This window comes from Littorina saxatilis, linkage group LG11 (assembly GCF_037325665.1).
Source record: "Littorina saxatilis isolate snail1 linkage group LG11, US_GU_Lsax_2.0, whole genome shotgun sequence".
Taxonomy (NCBI): domain Eukaryota; kingdom Metazoa; phylum Mollusca; class Gastropoda; order Littorinimorpha; family Littorinidae; genus Littorina; species Littorina saxatilis.
Genome location: NC_090255.1, coordinates 22,335,163 through 22,354,119, shown reverse-complemented (window position 1 = coordinate 22,354,119; position 18,957 = coordinate 22,335,163). Strand labels below are relative to the sequence as shown.

The 18,957-nt window shown below is 41.6% G+C and overlaps 2 protein-coding genes across 19 annotated transcripts in view; one reads left to right on the top strand and one right to left on the bottom strand.

Moving 5' to 3' along the window:
• LOC138980018 (cytochrome P450 2F5-like) overlaps positions 1 to 18,957 on the top strand; it is a 426,282-nt gene that overhangs the window by 160,074 nt on the left and 247,251 nt on the right. The gene's annotated exons all lie outside the window — the stretch shown is intronic.
• LOC138980016 (uncharacterized) overlaps positions 1 to 18,957 on the bottom strand; it is a 38,370-nt gene that overhangs the window by 5,790 nt on the left and 13,623 nt on the right. For 3 of the 17 annotated variants that reach the window (XM_070352790.1, XM_070352787.1, XM_070352795.1), the window contains 11 exons: positions 13,185 to 13,268; positions 10,291 to 10,374; positions 9,174 to 9,257; positions 7,485 to 7,568; positions 5,767 to 5,850; positions 4,450 to 4,533; positions 3,391 to 3,408; positions 2,510 to 2,593; positions 1,574 to 1,684; positions 945 to 1,102; positions 272 to 474 (listed from right to left, as the gene is read on the bottom strand). In XM_070352790.1, coding sequence (XP_070208891.1) covers positions 272 to 474; positions 945 to 1,102; positions 1,574 to 1,684; positions 2,510 to 2,593; positions 3,391 to 3,408; positions 4,450 to 4,533; positions 5,767 to 5,850; positions 7,485 to 7,568; positions 9,174 to 9,257; positions 10,291 to 10,374; positions 13,185 to 13,268 — 1,078 coding nt within the window. The remainder of the gene's footprint in view (positions 1 to 271; positions 475 to 944; positions 1,103 to 1,573; positions 1,685 to 2,509; positions 2,594 to 3,390; positions 3,409 to 4,449; positions 4,534 to 5,766; positions 5,851 to 7,484; positions 7,569 to 9,173; positions 9,258 to 10,290; positions 10,375 to 13,184; positions 13,269 to 18,957) is intronic. The other 14 variants (XM_070352788.1, XM_070352789.1, XM_070352793.1 and 11 more) reach the window with 14 other exon arrangements.

The window sequence follows — 18,957 nt, the reverse complement described above, 5'->3', positions numbered from 1 at the left end:
AAGTTTCTAAACCGTTTTCAATGCTTTCATGTTTCAAAATAAATCAAACAACACTTGTCACAAAATAGTTATTCAAAGCATAAAATGTCTGATTTGCCTAAATGTTAAAAAGAAAACCTGTCACAAAAATATTATTCAAAGCATAAAATGTCTGATTTGCTTCAATGTTTTAAAATAGAAAAACCTGTCACAAAATAAGCATACAAATCATAAAACATCTAATTTTGTTATGGTAACTATAATCCGTGTAAGCCCTGTCCAAATCACTCACATAACCGACCTGTAGTCAAAGGTGGATCGCTGGTTGGCCATGTTGGGTGTCTGCTGACCGTTGGCTTCGCTGGTGCTGGGTGTGTTGGTGCCGGTGTTGCTGCCGGCGTTGGCCTTACTCCCGCGACCCTTCTTCTCCCCCAGGGCCAGGCGCACCGGGGAGTGGGTCTTGCGCTTGCGGCATCCCTCCACCATCTTACTCACCTGAGAGGGGAGAGAACATTTTGGTCAAATTAGATAATTTATGTTGTGTCTTTTTTCTCACCTGGCAGTAGGACGGGACATTTTGGTCAAATCACTTCATTTCTGTTACGTATTCTTGCTCACCTAGGAGTGAGAAGGAACATTTTGGTCATTTTATTTCTGTTATGTCTTCTTTCTCACCTGAGAGAATATTTTGGTCAAATCACTTCATTTCTGTTGTGCCTTCTTGCTCAATAGGCGGTCAGAAGGGACGTTTTGGTCAAATCACTTCATTTCTGTTTAGTCTTCTGGCTCACTTGGGAGAGCGAAGAGAACATTATGTCCATGCCTTCAATTGAAATATCACTGCTTGAAAGCTTGGGCATCTCAAGAATAAACTGATGGACATACACCAATGTGCAGAAAAATCTCCTGCCACACTGTTTAACGATTTTCCAAAAATGCTGTGAACAGCGAGAATTCTAGCGTACCTGTGAGTTAGGCTTGTCAGATATTTGGGGTTTCTGGTCATCGTCGGTGTCAGAGCCAGAGTCACTGGAGCCACTGTGGGGCTCGGCTCCGCTCAGGGTGTCCACGCCGCCAGTCTTGGTCATATCAATGTTCATGGGCAGGAAGTTCATCGGCCGATCTGTTCACACACATACACACACCATCATGAGGCTCTACAGCTGGATAGCATCGAAGAACAGTTCTAACAGTAGGTGCAACAAGAGGAGGGGCCACCCATTCAACCAAAAATCACTCATTTATTCTTCAAGAAAGTCACACACACAAAAAAGTGACACACGATATAGAGGGATACAGGCTATCAGAGCAAAACTGGCATAAGCAATGCACATTTTTTTATGTTGTGATGAAGCTTGTGAGTTGGAGGTCTTGGCCAACCATGGATTACTGATCAAGGAAACTAAAACTCTGAAAAAGTGCCCATGTAGCATGACAGTTTTAGAAAGGTCAAGGACACTTAAAATTTAACAAAAATGCACATGTAGAATGAGTTTCGGACAGATCAAGGACATTTCAAGTCAGGAAAAAGGGCAACTGTAACATGGCAGTTTTAAAAGATCAAGGGCATGTAACCTTTGCAAAAATCACTCACTCTTGGTCTCCAGGGCGGCAATGCCGTGGGACTTGAGATGCTTGTCGCGGTGGTGGCTGCGGAAGAACATCTTCTCACACACGTGGCACTTGTACGTACGCTCCAGCTCACCTGAGGGCATGAACAACAATGAACAGATTTCTCAAAACAGTGGAACCCCCCATTTTAAGACCTTGTTTTCATAACCCCTGTAAAATTACCCCCATTTTAAGACCTGATTTTCTCAGGTCGTAAAAGGGGGGTTCCAATGTAGAACCAAAGCACATAAGCCAATAAGTGTGAACCCCTGCTCCCCCCCCCCTAAAAAGGCAACCACAACTCATTCTCATGACAATAAATCAAATTATGATCAAACGAGCAATTGTAAAGTATGGTAAAGTAATTGCAATTCAATAGGTTTATTGCCATATTTAAAAAAAAAAAAAATCTTTTTGAGAGCTTCAGGTAAATGACCAGACATTCAACCTTCACAGACAGACAGACAGACATCAAGACAAACAGTGGGACAAGCAGACGGACGGAGCAAACAAGTGCAGGCATGGTAATTCCAAAACAGAAAAAACTCTGAAAATAGGCCGAGGTCCAGGGGCCGCCTAGGCCCCGGCGGGGTACAGGGGCAGAGCCCTGTTGGGGGGATCAGTTCGCCCCCCCCCCCCGGAAGGAAACGAATTTTAGCATTTTAGACCAATATTTTGATAGTTCTTGTGTTAGCAAATAATGGATAGATAGACAATAGTATACATATCATTTAATTTACCTTTTTTTTTTGCCACGGACAATATTTTATTTTCGCTGAAACGTAATTTCCTTTTCGCGGAAATCCGCAATTTCGCGGACAATTCCCATGCCTGCAGACAGTGGGACAAGCAGACAGTGGAACAAGCAGACAGTGAAACAAGCATACAGACGGAACAAACAAGAGACGGAAAAACCCACCTGTGTGCATTTTGATGTGGCGATCCAGGTGCTGCTTGCGGGTGAAGGCTTTCTCACACATATGGCATGCAAACGGCTTCTCACCTGCAATGCACACACACAACAAAACATGAACATTTTCCCACTTTCAACCAGTCAAAATTACATGCAAATATTTATCATTTATCAATTTCAAACTCAGAGCAATAATCAGTCTGTATGATTTGATGAAAGATGGGTAAAGAAGAAGGGCTGTGAGAAGAGGTTGGTTGAGGAGGGGAGAGGAGGTTGAAGTAGGAACAGCAGAGAGAGAGAGAGAGAGAGAGAGAGAGAGAGAGAGAGAGAGAGAGAGAGAGAGAGAGAGAGAGAGAGAGAGAGAGATATCTAATCATGTTATCATCATTGCAACACAGCCAGCCACAAAAGAAGCTGCAGCTTTGCCACACAATTGCTGGAACGATGTTACAAATGGAACACAATCTTGTATGATCATCTACTTAATATTTGAACCTCTTAAAGGCAATTTAGGGCTTACATGATTTTAATACTCTCCCGCAGCACTGACACAAAATAAACAAAACAAAGAATAAGAATTGCCATATTGAACATAAATAGTGCATGCGTACATGTACTTCACAACTGCTGGAACGACAATTTGTGTACTACCCAGATGTTGCTATTCCTAACCAACTTGGTGGTAAAGAACTTAAGATATAGTCTAAAAATAAATGCTTATTTCATTCATCTATACATGGCAAAGAAGGATTTAATTAAATACATTTACATGATTTTTCTTTCCTCAGCATGAGCTTCCATCCAAGATCCACCCCCCTCCCTCCCTCAATCAAACTTGCAATCAATGATTTCAAGACTAAGAGTATGACAACCACTAACTGACGTACCTGGTGCAATAGTTATTTCTGGAATCAGAATGATCACACAGACATGAATGTTTACCCTCGGAACAGGAACAGCAAGAGGTATTCTTAGTCATCACAATTTACTAGAAAGGGGATGGCAGTAAGGTCAGATCTATCATTTGCAACCAACAGTGGCACAAATCCCCAATCATCATTAATTACTCGGCATTCTTATTTTTTGTTCGTCGAAAACACTCAAGCAAATTCTTTCCCAACTACTTTTCAGCCATGTAACTATATCAAAATCATACCAGTTTCTACACCACATCGGGAAGGAGGGGATAAAGCGAGGGATTGTCTTTATATTAGCATCGTTCCTGCAACTGCTAGAAATTAGGAGACAAACAAGCTACAAGACTTTCTGTTTGATGAGTACAAAATCCCAACCACCAAAAACTAAAATTAAAAAGGCGCTGATTGACAATTAAGTCAAGTAAAAAGACACATAGAATGATGTTCCTAAAGAAACAGAATGGGGCATTACGCTGAAACCTTAATGCAAAAACCAAGTCTGAATAATATCTCCTGAAATCTAAACACCACGGCCTACATTGGACCAACTGACATTTTTAGTCGTACATGTATTGAAAAAATATGTTTCTCTTTCTTACTTACAACCTTACATGGTCAAAGACGTAATCAAATCACATTGAAACATTTGATAACTGTTATTATTTAACTACTGCTACACTTAGGAAAATAACTAACATTGAATGACTGATAAAAAATTCTCAGAATATGAAAAGGTGAGCAAGTAACTTTTGTAAACTGAAGAGTGAAAACCTACTAATATAATGTAACCTACTATAGCAATAGATGTTTTTTTTGTTGGCTAAAAATGTTATTGGTCACATTGCAAGTCTTTAATAATTATATACACACCTACATCACCTCTGTGAATTATTATTTGTTTTGTATCAACAATTTACAAAAAACATTTTAGTTTTGCTCAAAAACCTAGAAAAGGAGAATATCTGCTAGCATTTTAGTTTTCATACAGACTGCCAGTAGCTGTAAGATTTCCACAAAAGTGCAGCTCACCCGAATGACTGAGTAGATGCCTGTCCAAGTGCTGTTTCTGTTTGAAGGCTTTTTCGCAAAGATTGCAGGCGTACGGCTTAAGATCTGCAGACGTGTGTGGGGTGAAGTTAGCAAAAAGCACTCACAGCACAAACATAACACAGCACAAACAAGGTGACTGTTTGTGTCTGTCAACAATGAATTGTATGGGTACAACATGAAAACAAAATGACTTAACTTTAATTCTTTCCTTGCCTAAATGGTATCATGTGATTTGAAGTTAATTACAATTAAACCTTAAAGTTAATAATTTTTACTCAACACCATTTTGCATAAAAGTGGGTGCATAACGTTCAGCAAAAAAGGTCACATGCCGCTTCTTTTATAAGTTTTATGTCAGACCAGTCTCATTCAATGAGAACCTATTCTTGACACAAACAAAAAAAGCTTTTAGATTTACCTATCATTTTCTGATATTTCCACAGGGAATTGATTCTTATTGTTGTATCTTGTGCATAGGATATTTCCGTAAGTTAAAAGTACTACCTCTATGCCTTTTGCCTGTTCACTGATCACATACATTCAAATTCAGAACTGTATGCTTCGAAGCTTCTCAACAAAAAGGGGTGGGAGATGTTCTAAAGGTGTTCTCAGATATTCATCTACTTGTGACGAAAAAACTTAGCTAAAACATTCTGCACATAAATATTTACATTGCTTGTGCAGCAAGTTACTTCATTCATGAAAGGAATGCAAAAACGACAAATTCAGGAAATAACTCTGTCCAGGGTTTTATCGTCTGTGGAAGATTTGCGCAGTGAACTGAAACAGTGAGACCTCACATTCACAATGAACAATAAGCTGCAATGAGCACAGTATTCACTACGACGCCATCATCACTGATTGGTGGCGTGTGTTTGCATCACTGTTTGGAAGGGGCGCAACTCTTCCTCAACCAATCAAAAACCACGTCAGACTTGTTCCAGAACAATGTCTATTGAATTTCCATTGTGGTAAAACAAACAAATGTCAACTCTGAGTACGGTGAACGAAAGAACAGACAGACACGACCAGGACAAAACATGCAGCAGTCGGACCTGCCCAAGGCGGCCACCCAAACGACGCGAGACAAGTGACCACCCTGACAGGTCCACCGCTGCCGCTGGTCAAGTCCGCCCCTTTAACAAAGACCGCGGTCTCTGAAAACAGGGCGGGGGGGCCACGCGTCGGCAAAGACCAGTCAAGGTGGTCTCTGACTTGAGCCAAATTTAGCCTACACTTAGGGGTGGGGTGGCCGCCTTGAACAAGTTCGACTTTTTTGGCGATCGCTTCGCTCACCCGAGTGGGACTGCAGATGCCTGTCCAAATGCTGTTTCTGTTTGAAGGCTTTTTCGCACAGCGAACAGGCAAACGGCTTCAGATCTGGAGAACGAATGACAGGCGTACGTAGATGAGGCAACATAAACACAACAGTTGCGAAAGAAGGAATGAACAACACAGAGCTCAGTTTCCAAACAGATGCTACGGAACAATGAGAGAGCAAAACGAGAGAAGGGACCGATATAATGTATGTGTTTCTGCACAGTCTAAACTGAACCCTTTCCCACAAGTGTCATTCCCACAACTATACCCAAGCTCTGAGTGTGCGTGAAATACACCAATGAACTCACTTAGCTTAAGGCAGACCTTTCTTACTGCTGTGTTTCCAGGAAACTAGAGATTACTGAGGATGTCAGTCCAAACCATAGCACAGAAACGTTTGATAAACATGCAAAGTCTTGGGGCCTAAACTTAAGCCTTCGCATGTTTATCAAAAATGTCAGTAATACAATTTGCACCTGGGAACACAACAATTAGGAAGGTCTGCTGTAACACAAAAGCTGTTGCACATACGTATTCAAAGATAGACTGACATTTGAACATTAAACGGTTGTGGCCAGTGATTAACGCTTGACGCTTCACTATACTAAAGTTTAACAATCCCCATCAGTCGAAAATTTATCTTCAAATGTAGAAACGAGCAGTCAATGCAATGCCACACATGCGAGAAGCCTACCACGCAATATGATCTCAATTATTTATTGCCGCGTGTTGAAAAACCCTCCTCATCATCCTATATTTCAACAACACTCCCAATCACATTAGACATTTATATATGCCTTTATATAACATTGTGAAAATATCTGGATTCCCTCTTGACTAACCTGCTCTACTTTACCTCCTCCCCCCCCCCCCCCCCCCCCCTAAAAAAACCACATATTTGAAAGACTAACATCCATAGGACAGAACCCAGTCGCAATTCTTTTCTGATCATCAAAAAAACAAGTATTCTGATATGGAGAGATTTTTTTCTGACTAGTTTAACTTTAAGCGGAAGTTTAAAGGGCTTGCCCTTCACAATATGTCTAAAAACATCCTAAGCATAAAAAAACTCAGCCAACTGTTCTGGTACAAGAACTTGCAGAAACAAAGTGGGGAAAAGAGAAGTGTATTCTGGCACATTAATTCGGCCACTATCAAAATAAACTTCTTGTAACTTTCCATCAAGTGTAAAAGGTCATCTACATCACCACAGAACTGTCCCGGCTTTTACACAAAATACAAGTACCCTTCTGCTCAGACACACACCAAAACTTAAGCCTAGTTAGCTGACTTCTGCACATAGTGGATTTTCTTCAAGTTTGCAGATTCACTTTGGTGTCACTGACCAAAGTAATTTAGCAAAAAAATTCCCACTTCGCACGGAAAGAAGCCATGTTGTTAGTTTTTCGTGTGTGTCAGAGTGGAAAAATGATTTTATTTCATGTAACAGCCTGAACAAATCTGTAGTTGTGGACACAATCACCTACACCAGACGGAATTTACATTTAACAGATCCTATCTTTCAGCAAAATCCCTACACAGCCTAATGCACTTCCTGCAATGAGACCGAACACCCCCTGCCTTTACACTAGAGTCACTCTACAGCGGAATGCGCACAAGGGCAAATTCTACACTGCGAAAGAAGACAGTCTGCCAGAGACAGAGAAGTGTGAGCATAGGAGCGAGCAGCTCACCGGAATGACACTGTAGATGTCTGTCCAAGTGCTGCTTCTGTTTGAAGGCCTTATCACACAGTGAGCAAGGATACGCCCTCAGGTCTGTTGCCCGCCCGCGAGGTGGGGTGCATGGGGGATGAAGACAGAAAGTCAGTATGAGAGGTTGGGAGGGGGCGGTCTGCACCAGAAACGAAAGACTGAGAAATCTGTGTGTGCAGGACTACGAAAGAGGATGACCGGTGGGATGATTTAAGCAAGAAGAAAACAATCATTTGCAAGAAATGAAAAAAGCAGCAACAACACACAAACTGCTGATAACAAACAGGAAAGGAAACTGAATGTGGCAGCAATGAAAAGCGCAGGATGTGGAAGTGAATGAACTAAAGATTCAACAGAGAGAAATGTCGTTCACGTAAAAGCAAGAGTATAATCTACTACACTACAGCGCAAGAGAAAGTTTTGACGGTATATATATCATATGCACATCAACAACAAGAATCATTACTTTCCTGGTGAAAAAGAGAGACAAAAAGCTTCTTAAAAGAATCAATTACTGAATGTAAAAAGACAAACAAACCAGACAGTCTTATTTGAACAGAAATTGTGGGTTTTAACAAACCTATCCACAGTTTTGTAGTTCATTTCTATTGAGCACAAAGTGTCTATTCTGCCATCCCCTTCTCACAAGTCAGTATTTGTAGCAGGCCTAAACATTCATGTCTTTCAGTGAATACTAGGGCAAAATAATGTTCAAACCCAACTGTACCCAAAATAGCTAGCCTCTACACCCTGCTTTTTGGAAACAATGTGCAACAATTTCGACAAAGTACTCCACAAACATGACACCAAAAAAACAAAACAAAAAACAAAACAATCAGCATGTGATTGTGACATTTCTAACGCACCTTTCTCAAAATTTGTCCCAAACCCAGTACATTGTCTACTAACAGTACAGTCTGTAAACTACGGAAACAGAAAAGCAAGAGACAGAGTGTGAGAAAGAGAATGTTAAGGAGGACCCTTCGAAAGGGTGGCTACCACAGGACGTTTGACACCACAGGCGCAAGAATCGTTCTGGCAATCATTTGTGTAAACGGTACAAATCAAACTGTCAATAACACAGCAGCAAAAGGCTCCATAACACATGCCTCGCACACCTGCGCCAGGATTTGTACTTGTCCAGAAATACCAGGGCGAAAAGCAGCTAGCGCAATCTCTGGGTCAACCAGTACATCTTTCAATTTCATAGGTTACGTTCTCTCCATGGTAGTTCAGGCATCATCTGTTACGGTCTAACTCTACAGATGCACTGACAACCTTTAAAGCTTGCAGAAACCTTTTACATGTCTGATCCAAAATCATTTCTAGTCAGCATCCTCAGGTATGAACTTTGACAGTTTAACTCCGCAGATACAATGTAAACCTTCCAAGCTCACAGCAGCCCTTTCCAATACTAATCTAAACTAAATCTCAGGCAGCAGCCAGCATTCTTCCAAAGTCGTGTCGTGAACCCAGGTTTTTTAGTTTCAGTAAAACACAGTTGGGCACTGGCACCTTCATGCTTCTCTGCAGAAATGGACGAACATGCCGAACACTCCTCTCGGCGCGTTTAACGCATCACAAACAGGGACCATGAACGATTGTAGCGCCTGTGCCGCCCTCTACAAGTCAGAAGCACAAAGACAGGCTAGCAGTCAGGCCGCTCACCGGAATGGCACTGCAGATGTCTGTCCAAGTGCTGCTTCTGTTTGAAGGCTTTATCACACAGTTGGCAACCATACGCCCTCAGGTCTGTGGCCGCACGCAAGGTGGGGTGCACAGGGAAAGAAAGAGACAGAGACTGAGGATGTTGTGTGTTACTTTTAGGATGAATGATTATAAGACAGAAGTTCCATTTTTGGGTGGTTGTTTTTTTATGCTGGAAGTAGAAAGCGATATTATTTGTTTTATCACCAAGGAGCTTTGCAAAAATGTAAATCTAGAATCTCCATGAAACTAAAAGTAAAAACATACAGTGTACAATAAAAAAAAAAGACATTCCCATGTGCAATTTAGACTCAAAAAAGACAAAAGAATGGAACATAAATGCTGAATATTCGCAAGAACCTTCAGCTACTGATTTTAAAGTGAAGGAACAACTGACACAACAGAAAATAACAAGTAAATTAAAATTAGAAACCAAGCTTCAGTTGCAGATCGAATCCTCGTAAGGCAACAACGGAGGAAGTGATGTAAAATAATAGAAAGAATGATGCAACAAAATGACACAAACTTTGACTGTGTGAACTGTGATACCTGTGTGTTCATGTCATCTTTAGGTGGAAAGATATGTGGGCATGTGTGAGTGACAAGAGAAGGAACAGAAGAACGAAGCAAAAAAGGAGACCAAGCCTCCATATGGATGAAATGTCACCAGAGATCGCGCTAGCCATTTTCCAAACCGGAATCTCTTCAAGTACAAATCCTGACTCGTACAGTCACAAGAACGGGTCTTTCTCTAACGCCAGCCGGTCAAATCAAGCGATTACATTGTAATCATGACAGGAACAGTTTTGTCAAACCAACATCAACCAGTTACTACGACTGACTGCTGATTTCATTTCCAGTACCTTCACAATTTTACCAAGCTATGTCCTTTTGCACATTTCATTTCCAGTATTTTTGCAATTTTCAAGGTTAAATACAAGAATTTTCCAGTTAACGCGATCCCTGCTTCACCTACCAAAATAAAAGAATAACACAACACAAACTGGGACCAAATACGATTGTGGCGCCTGTGCTGCCGACTACTAGAAGCACAAAAGCAAGCAGTCAGGCAGCTCACCGGAATGACACTGCAGATGTCTGTCCAAGTGCTGCTTCTGTTTGAAGGCCTTATCACACAGTTGGCAACCAAACGCCCTCAGGTCTGTGGACGCCCGCAGGTGGGGTGCACAGGTAAGAAAGAGAGAGAGACAGAGACTGAGGATGTGTCTTTTGATGACGGACAAGGAAATTTAGGACACTGTATGATTTGGAACAAAAGTCATTGCATTTTGTTTTCCTATTCTACTGTGTATATATAATATATTTTAGAACTAGAATTAAAAATAATTACTGAAAAGCTGCAATCAAAACACCTTTTTTATTTTTTAATGTTTCCCTGCCTGCGATCATTAGCTCTCCTTTCACCCTTTTTTTAATTTTTTTTTTTTTATCTGTTTCTTACTTTCTTCACCATACACAAGCACACGCATCTACTCCCCCCCCCCCCCCCCCCCCCTTCATCAAACCACACGTTACAACGATACACCTTTTTTTTTTTTACACCATTCCTTCTGTAATTTTTACATCACTTTTTCCCGCGCAACCATACGAGGATCCAAACTGCAATTAAAGCTATGTTTTCCTTGTTCATCTGTTTGTAACAATTGTCCGTTGTGTGTCCACACATTAAGCAATTTTGTCATCTTTATCTGATTTTTATGAACAACAAACCCTAAAGATTGTAAGACATAGTAATACTTGCAAACCCAAAGCATAGTGTAGAGAGCACAGCCTTATTCGCAACAACTTGCTTTCAAGGATTGATACAAATTCACAGCTTCATAATTATATAATAATGATAACCAAAAAGTTGATAAGGGGGGGGTGAGGAAGGGAGGGGAACATGGAAAAGAACTTATGAATGAGACATCGCTGGATGCGAATCATCCTAGCTCAGGTTCCTCTGGTGCTGAATGCACACACTCAGCACCTCATTGCTTTTTACATTTAGTCAAGTTTTGACTAAATGTTTTAACATAGATGGGGGAATCGAGACAAGGGTCGTGGTGTATGTGTGTGTGTGTGTCTGTCTGTGTGTGTGTGTAGAGCGATTCAGACTAAACTACCGGACCGATCTTTTTTTCGGTTTTTTTTTCTCGATGTCTTTGATGACGTCATATCCGGCATTTTGTATAAGTTGAGGCGGCACTGTCACACCCTCATTTTTCAATAAAATTGATTGAAAGTTTGGTAAAGCAATCTTCAACGAAGGCCGGACTTCGGTATTGCATTTCAGCTTGGAGGCTTAAAATTTAATTAATGATTTTGGTCATTAAAAATCTGAAAATTGTAATTAAAATTCTTTTTTTATGAAATGATCCAAAACTACGTTCATCTTATTCTTCACCATTTTCTGATTCCAAAAACATATAAATATGTTATATTCGGATTAAAAACAAGCTCTGAAAATTAAGAATATAAAAATTATGATTAAAATTAAATTTCCGAAATCGATTTAAAAACAATTCCATCTTATTCCTTGTCGGTTCCTGATTCCAAAAACATATAGATATGATATGTTTGGATTAAAAACACGCTCAGAAAGTTCAAACGAAGATAGGTGCAGTAAAGCGTGCTATGCAGCACAGCGAAACCATTACCGCGCTAAACAGACTCGTCAGTTTCACTGCGTTTTGCACGAGCGGCGGACTACGGTCATTGTTAACAACTGCAGTGTGTACAGTTTCATTCTGTGAGTTCCACAGCTTGACTAAATGTAGTATTTTCGCCTTACGCGACTTGTTGAAGGTTACAAGCCGTTTTTCACTGTATACTTTGTGTTTTAACTTTTTGTACACTGTACACACTAAGCATGATTTTCTTCGAAGGACTAACCTCTACATGTACGGGTAAGGAAGCCACTGCTTAGTCAGAGCCAGAGGGATGTGTAATACAGTATCCCCCCCCCCCCCCCTTCTTCACAAGCAGAAGCATCTTAGACTTAATCACCAAATACAAGTCAAACTTTAAAAAATTCTAGCACAAGTTTAAAAGCAAAATGCAGATCCTGCAAGCTAGTTATGATAACACTTCCAAATTTTGGACAGTAGGGGCTAAGCTTCTTTATGAGTCAACGGTAACCTTGAAGAATATTTACACTGAACTATCTGTCATACTATTAGTTAACCCATTACTCAACAGCTGGGGCAAAAATGAAACGGCAGTTGGACAGTACAGACTTGGCTACCAAAGCATTAAAACCGAGACGAGGACAAACATTTCACGTAAACAGCACGGAGGAGTTGTCCATCTTAAAGTGCTGCCCTTAAAGTGGTGCAAAACAACAACACTTACGATTTATGCAATTGCAATGTCTCATTATTCAAAATGTGAGAAAAGCAAACAAATAATTGCAAAGGATCAACTCTGGTCCTTGTCAGCAATCACGTCTTGTAAAAAAAATAAAAATAAAATAACCACCACCTTTCACAATGATATAAAATTAGTGATCTCATAAGGAGTGTTTTAGTTGGTGACACCGTTTTTTTTTAAATTTCAAAAGCACAGGAGAGAGAGAGAGAGAGAGAGAGAGAGAGAGAGAGAGAGAGAGAGAGAGAGAGAGAGAGAGAGAGAGAGAGAGAGAGAATCAGAATAAACAATCTCCTGTTACCCATAATTCCATTGAAAGAAAATTACAAAGTAAACCATCAATACACAGCAGACTTGAGACAACTTTTCACATACACACAGATACCACCGACAACAATAAAATTCAACAGATATACCTATTTAGTAATCAAATCATGCAAATAATTCTTTTACTCCACATGTTCGTATCTTATCTCAAGGCAAATTGAAAAACATCTTTCACGCTGGTCGTGTCAATTTTCCTCCTACATTTTGAATCATGGACATGAAAGTAAAACATGAAATTGTCGTTCCAGCAATTGTGCATGAAAAGCGGCAGCTCACCTGTGTGGCTGGCCAGATGTCGCTCCAGGTGCTGCTTCTGTTTAAAGGCTTTGTCGCAGGCGTGGCAGGCAAAGGGTCTTATATCTGCACACCATCACACACTATCCAGTCAGACGTCTACTCACTCACACCAAAAGGTGAAGCCCAGCCCGTGGCTTTGTGTAGGTTGCGGCAGTCAAAATTTGGTTATGAATTGAGAGTGAATGTTTTGGTGTATCTTTCAAGAACAATAAAAAACAAGCAAAACACACAAAAAAGTAAGTGGATACCTCTATTAGTTCCCGAGATATTGGCTTTTTAAGATGTACGCCGTCGCGATGCGATTTAAAACTGAAAAATAGGGCAACTTTAACAGCACAAAGCTACTACCAAGTAATTGCTCAGTCAATTCAGATTATGAGAATCAGTTCTCAGCAACCAGGAATAGAAAGAAATCATTGTTCCAGCACTCTAGTCTCATATTTGTTTTACCAGTAAGCATTGAAACTTTACGAAAAACAAAACTGAAAACAAACCAAAACTGCCCGGGGGGGCAAGTTTAGGCCATCACAGATTTGAAATTATTAACAGCAGATATCTGAAACTTTCAGATCTTCCAAACACATATATATAGAACATACCCAATTTTTTTCAAGACATTATTGGAATAACCTTTTGACTTATTAATTGCCAAAGTCAGAAAAAACATCAATTTGACCGGCGTCCGGCAGTTCTACCAGGTTCATATATGTAAAGCTCCATAACTTTTGAAATACTTGGAGTATCTAAATGAAATTTTGAGACATTGCACATTCTACGTTTATCTACATTCTTGCAAAATGTGGGATTGATAGCTTGAAAAATATGGAAACTAAGAAAAAAAAAATCATAAAAACATGAAAAAGAGTTGGCATGTTGCTGTCTGTACACACACAAAAACTGTCATAACTTTTGAACGAATTGATGGATTTACCACAAATTTGAAAGCAAAGAAGAATCCAAGTTTACTATCAAGTAAAAGTACAATACTCCCTTGAAAAGAACCCCTTCAGCAGCCTTATTAATTGCCAAAGTCAGGAAAAACATCAATTTGACCGGTGTCCGGCAGTTCTACCAGGTACATAAATGCAAAGCTCCATAACTTTTGAAATACTTGGAGTATCTAAATGACATTTTGAGCCATTGCACATTCTACGTTTATCTACATTCTTGCAAAATGTGGGATTGATAGCTTGAAAAATATGGAAACTAAAAAAAAAAAATCATAAAAATATGAAAAAGAGTTGGCATGTTGCTGTCTGTACACACACAAAAACTGTCATAACTTTTGAACGAATTGATGGATTTACCACAAATTTGAAAGCAAAGAAGAATCCAAGTTTACTATCAAGTAAAAGTACAATACTCCCTTGAAAAGAACCCCTTCAGCACAAAGACCCCCCCCCCCCCCAATACAAAAAAAGCTAGCCGGAAGCACAGTCATTTTATTTTACAGCACTAGCGGCGAACGCAAGAAGAAGAATTTTACAGCACATTTTCAATCAGGTAGGCCTTAAAGGCACGATATGTTTGTCCCAAGTTGTGTGGTGCTTCCACGATGAACGCACGCCCTGAAGATGACGATGGGGCCAGGGCCAGGTTCCCAGCAAAAACAACATCTGCAGAAATGGAGCAACGGTCCTCCTTCACTGGCCATCTGAAGATGGCACCGTCTTTTGTCCTCTCCATAAAATTGACTTCTGCTTCTTCATCACCTCCCAGTTCAGTCACTTCACCGATGTAGAAAGTGTCTTCGTAGTAGACAGCAACAATCTCCCCTACACGTTGAAACTGGAACGCTATGTCAAACTCTGTCTCCACCTCCAACTCTCTCACATCTTCTTCGTCGTCCTCTTCTTCTTCGTTGTCAGGCTCGCACTCAAAGAGCTCCCTTCGAGGGCGTTTTGCAGGAGGAGGGCCACGAAGACGCGGTAGCCTTTCGATCACCTGCCCCCCAATGAACTGCAGCAGCCTATTCACCAGTGTCAACGATGGTCCTGTGACTTTCAGGTGTGGAGAGGTTTCGCTGAGCACCAACTTGTGGAAGAAGATTTCTGCCCTCAGCGCTTTCTTCAGTCCGGCATCGGTGGTGAACATGGCAAGAAGTCTGTCAACATCAGCGGGAGTTCTGCACGGTCCCTGATGAGGCTTCAGGTCGTCGATGACAGCAAGAACCTTCTGTCGCTTCTTTTCATCTGCAGCCTCTTTCTTTTGGCGGGCCTGTTGCAGCAGGACTTTCTTCTGCCTCACTGCATCCCTCTCCATCATCACATGCTTCTCCCTCAGTGTGCTCGCCTTCTGACTCGACAGCTGCAGAATCTGCGTTTGCTCCTCTATAGGTTTGTGTTTCAGCCATGAAGTAACACTTCTGTTCCGCTTCAGCATGTTGACAGTCGAATGGTGGTGTAAGCTCGAATTCCTTCTCTTGAACAGCGAGAAATCCAGGTCAGCGAAGTTCTGCTCACTCACAAGGTTAGTGACGTGGGAGTGCTGAAGCTTGGCATACAGAGCAGGATCTTGGATGTTGTAATACCGCCCCTGGGGAAGAAAATCTGCCAGCTGCCGTTCTGTCACCTCCACCAATCCTGCACACACTTTTTGGAGCAGGGTTGTCACCGCTGCTTTCTTCTCCTCTCCAATGGTCAGCAATGACTGCAGTATGTCGCCATCATGATGGAAGTTGATGTCAAGGAAGATAGGCTCACAGTTTGCATCCAAGGCAGGGGAGGCGTCTTGTGACCAGGCCATCAGGAGTCTGTGAAGTCTTCCAACATAATTGAAAAAGTCCAGGTAGTGGATTGAAGCACCAAGGAGACTCCAGTATGGACCTGAAACATAGCAATAGAAAATATGCGGTCAACAGGAATAGTCTGGTGGAATCTACAACTTCATTGTCTTAAAATTTAAAATATATACATAAACATGTTGCTTGCAGTTTCTAACCAGTGGTACATTATTTAGCACTTTTTTCTTATTGTACACCATACCAAGACATACCTGTGATTCTGAAGTACAGCAGGCCTAGAGTGATGATGTGGTTGTCAATGACGTCACTTGCGTTGTCGGCTGAGACACTTTCAATCTTGCCATTGAGTTTCTTCACTTGCGACAGGACGTCAATGCAGTCTTGGATGTCATGACGGTGGTAGTGAAGACCTGCAAAAAGGATTACAGCATAAAGTACATGTCTATTTTCTTTTCTCTTTTCTCCAGGATTTGTTATACAGGACGTTTATGCATTTTGTTATATGTCAGGCTCAATCAAAACTAAACAAACTAACCTGCAGCTGCTTGGAACAAGTATGCATTTTGTTATATATGTCATGCTCTATCAAAACTAAACAAACTAACCTGCAGCTGCTTGGAACAAGTTGTTAAAGCGGTTCTCTCTGAAGCTTGTAACTGCAGATCTTCTTCCCACAGTCAAGCAGTATGCCTCCCAGCAGTCTCTCATGCCGTTCTTGTCATCGCCACGAGGTCCAAGGATGTCACAAGCTGTGCGGACATACCTGAAAACCATACAGTGGAATATACTTTACTTTTGAATTAATTTACACATTTAAAATAATTATTATTATGAATAGTACTGTATTTGACGGACTACAAACGGCGACTTTAACAACAACAAAAATTGCATTGCGGCTTATAAAAAGATGCGGCTAAAACGTTAACTAAACTTGAATAGCATTCACCTAATGGAAGTCGCCGCGGATTTTCATTTTGCTGGATTAGCGGTTGCCGGTACTTTCTTAGCTCTCTACTCAAGACTCCGATGAAGAATAAGTAAATTGATAAATATGAATTACCTGAATGCAGAGCATTCTGTAGACTTGTTGTAAGAGCTGAAGCGTGGCAGAGCATCCCTTCCCAGCTTCTCCCCGCTCTCCTTCTCCTCTTTTGTCAGCACTTTCTTGCACTCGGCGCCCAAGCCCAAAAGATAATGGGCATTGCAATGAAGAAACTCAAGTCCTTCATCTGTCTGGATCAGCATGCGACGCTCTTCCTGCAAGCTCCTTCCAAATGACTTCATTACTGCAGCACGGTCAGACATAATGCTAGTCAAGCTGATCAGCATCTGCACAAATACCTGCTGAGCCTCTTCACCAGAATAGATGTCGGAGATCTCTTCCAGCATCTGGATTGTAACATCTACAAGTGTAGTGGTGTCTTCAGTGGCGACTGGAATAAATCCAAGGGAGAGGGTTCCTTCACTTGTGGTGATCTGCTGGCAGACGTATTTCACTCCACTACGGCTGGTCCCATCAACATGCAAGTCCCAGTGATCACTTTTCAGTAGTGTTTCGGCAACATGTGCTTTGCTGATTACATGCACTTGGTCGGCAAAACGCAAAGCAGTACGCTGAGATGGCAGATCACTGTCCGGTACCCTTGCTCCACTAAGCTCCACAACCGTTTTAATGACAGGCCCACATCTGTGTGCAGGAACCTCACACTCCCCCATAAGGGTCATGATTGCAACCTTTGCCTCTCTCTTGAAGTGTCCCATTTCATTCTTCAAACGAATGACCCCCTCCTCTCCTGGTTCTTCAAGTTCAACGTGCTCATTGTTCTTTTCAATTTCAGCCTCGTACTTTCTCCTCACCTTCTCCAGCTGTTGCTTCACATCTGCTCGAGACACCTGCAGCTTCCGTAAATCCTCCCTCAAACGAAGCTCAGTTTCTTCAGTTGCTTGCAGCTGGGTTTCCAGTGCCTCCACTTTCTCGTCCCTGCGCTTCAACTTCTTCTCAACTCCTTTGTCTCTGGCATAATTGAGCTTCTGTGAGATTTCCACCACTCTGTCGTTTCTCTCCTTAATCTTCGCCTCCAACTCGCCCACTCTTCCTTCTAAACAAGTACATGTCTGCACAAGGTCTCTGTTTGTCTTCCTCAAGTTGCACAGTTCCACCTGGTTGTCCTTGTTTACTTCAGTCAGGACACTGATCTTGAACTTCAAACCGTTCACTTCTGTACAAAGCTCCTCCTCCCTCCTTCTCGACGCATAGAGCTGCTTGGCCCCCTCTGCGAGCTTCAAGATGAAGTCAGGCTGGTCACTACATGAGGTGGGTCTAGATTCCGGAGGTGCGCTTGATGATGACGAGGAGGATGCTGGAGGTGGAGATGAGGGAAAGGAAGGGAAAGGAGAAGATTCAAGGTAGCTGGTGTACTTCTCCTTTCCTGCAGGTCTGTGTGCACTGGGTTGGAGACTGGAGTTTATCTTCTGGAACTTTGCTGCTGCTTTTGTCATGCAACTTTCTGATACACTAGTGCCAGTCAGCTGCACCCACCACATGCACACATCCTTGAAAGTCTTGCCTTCTTTTCTCTTCAAAGTCAAGAGATCTTTGAGGAGACCACATGAAGGGCTTCTGTACGGCACGACATGATGTCCTTCCAAAATTATCTTACGACTGATGCCTTCTAAGTAAGGTCCAAGGCTGTCTGTGTCACACAGTGAAGAACTTGAAGAACTTAAACAACTTGAACTAGACGCATCTTTCTTCACATTTGCAGAAACAAGCATGTAACGAAGTCTTGGAACAGGTACATCCGGAAACAGTTTGTTGAGAAACAGTGCAGCTTCATCGTATGTTTTGTGCCCTTGCTCCCTCAACAGCAACGTCTGGAGTAGTAGTTGATCTGTGAGGACAACCGCAGGAAGCTTGGGGCGCCTGCCTTTTCCACTTGCCAGAAAAACGGCTTTCAGCTGTTCAAACACTTCACCCTCTGCACACACAAAAAAGCCAGAAGTTGTAAC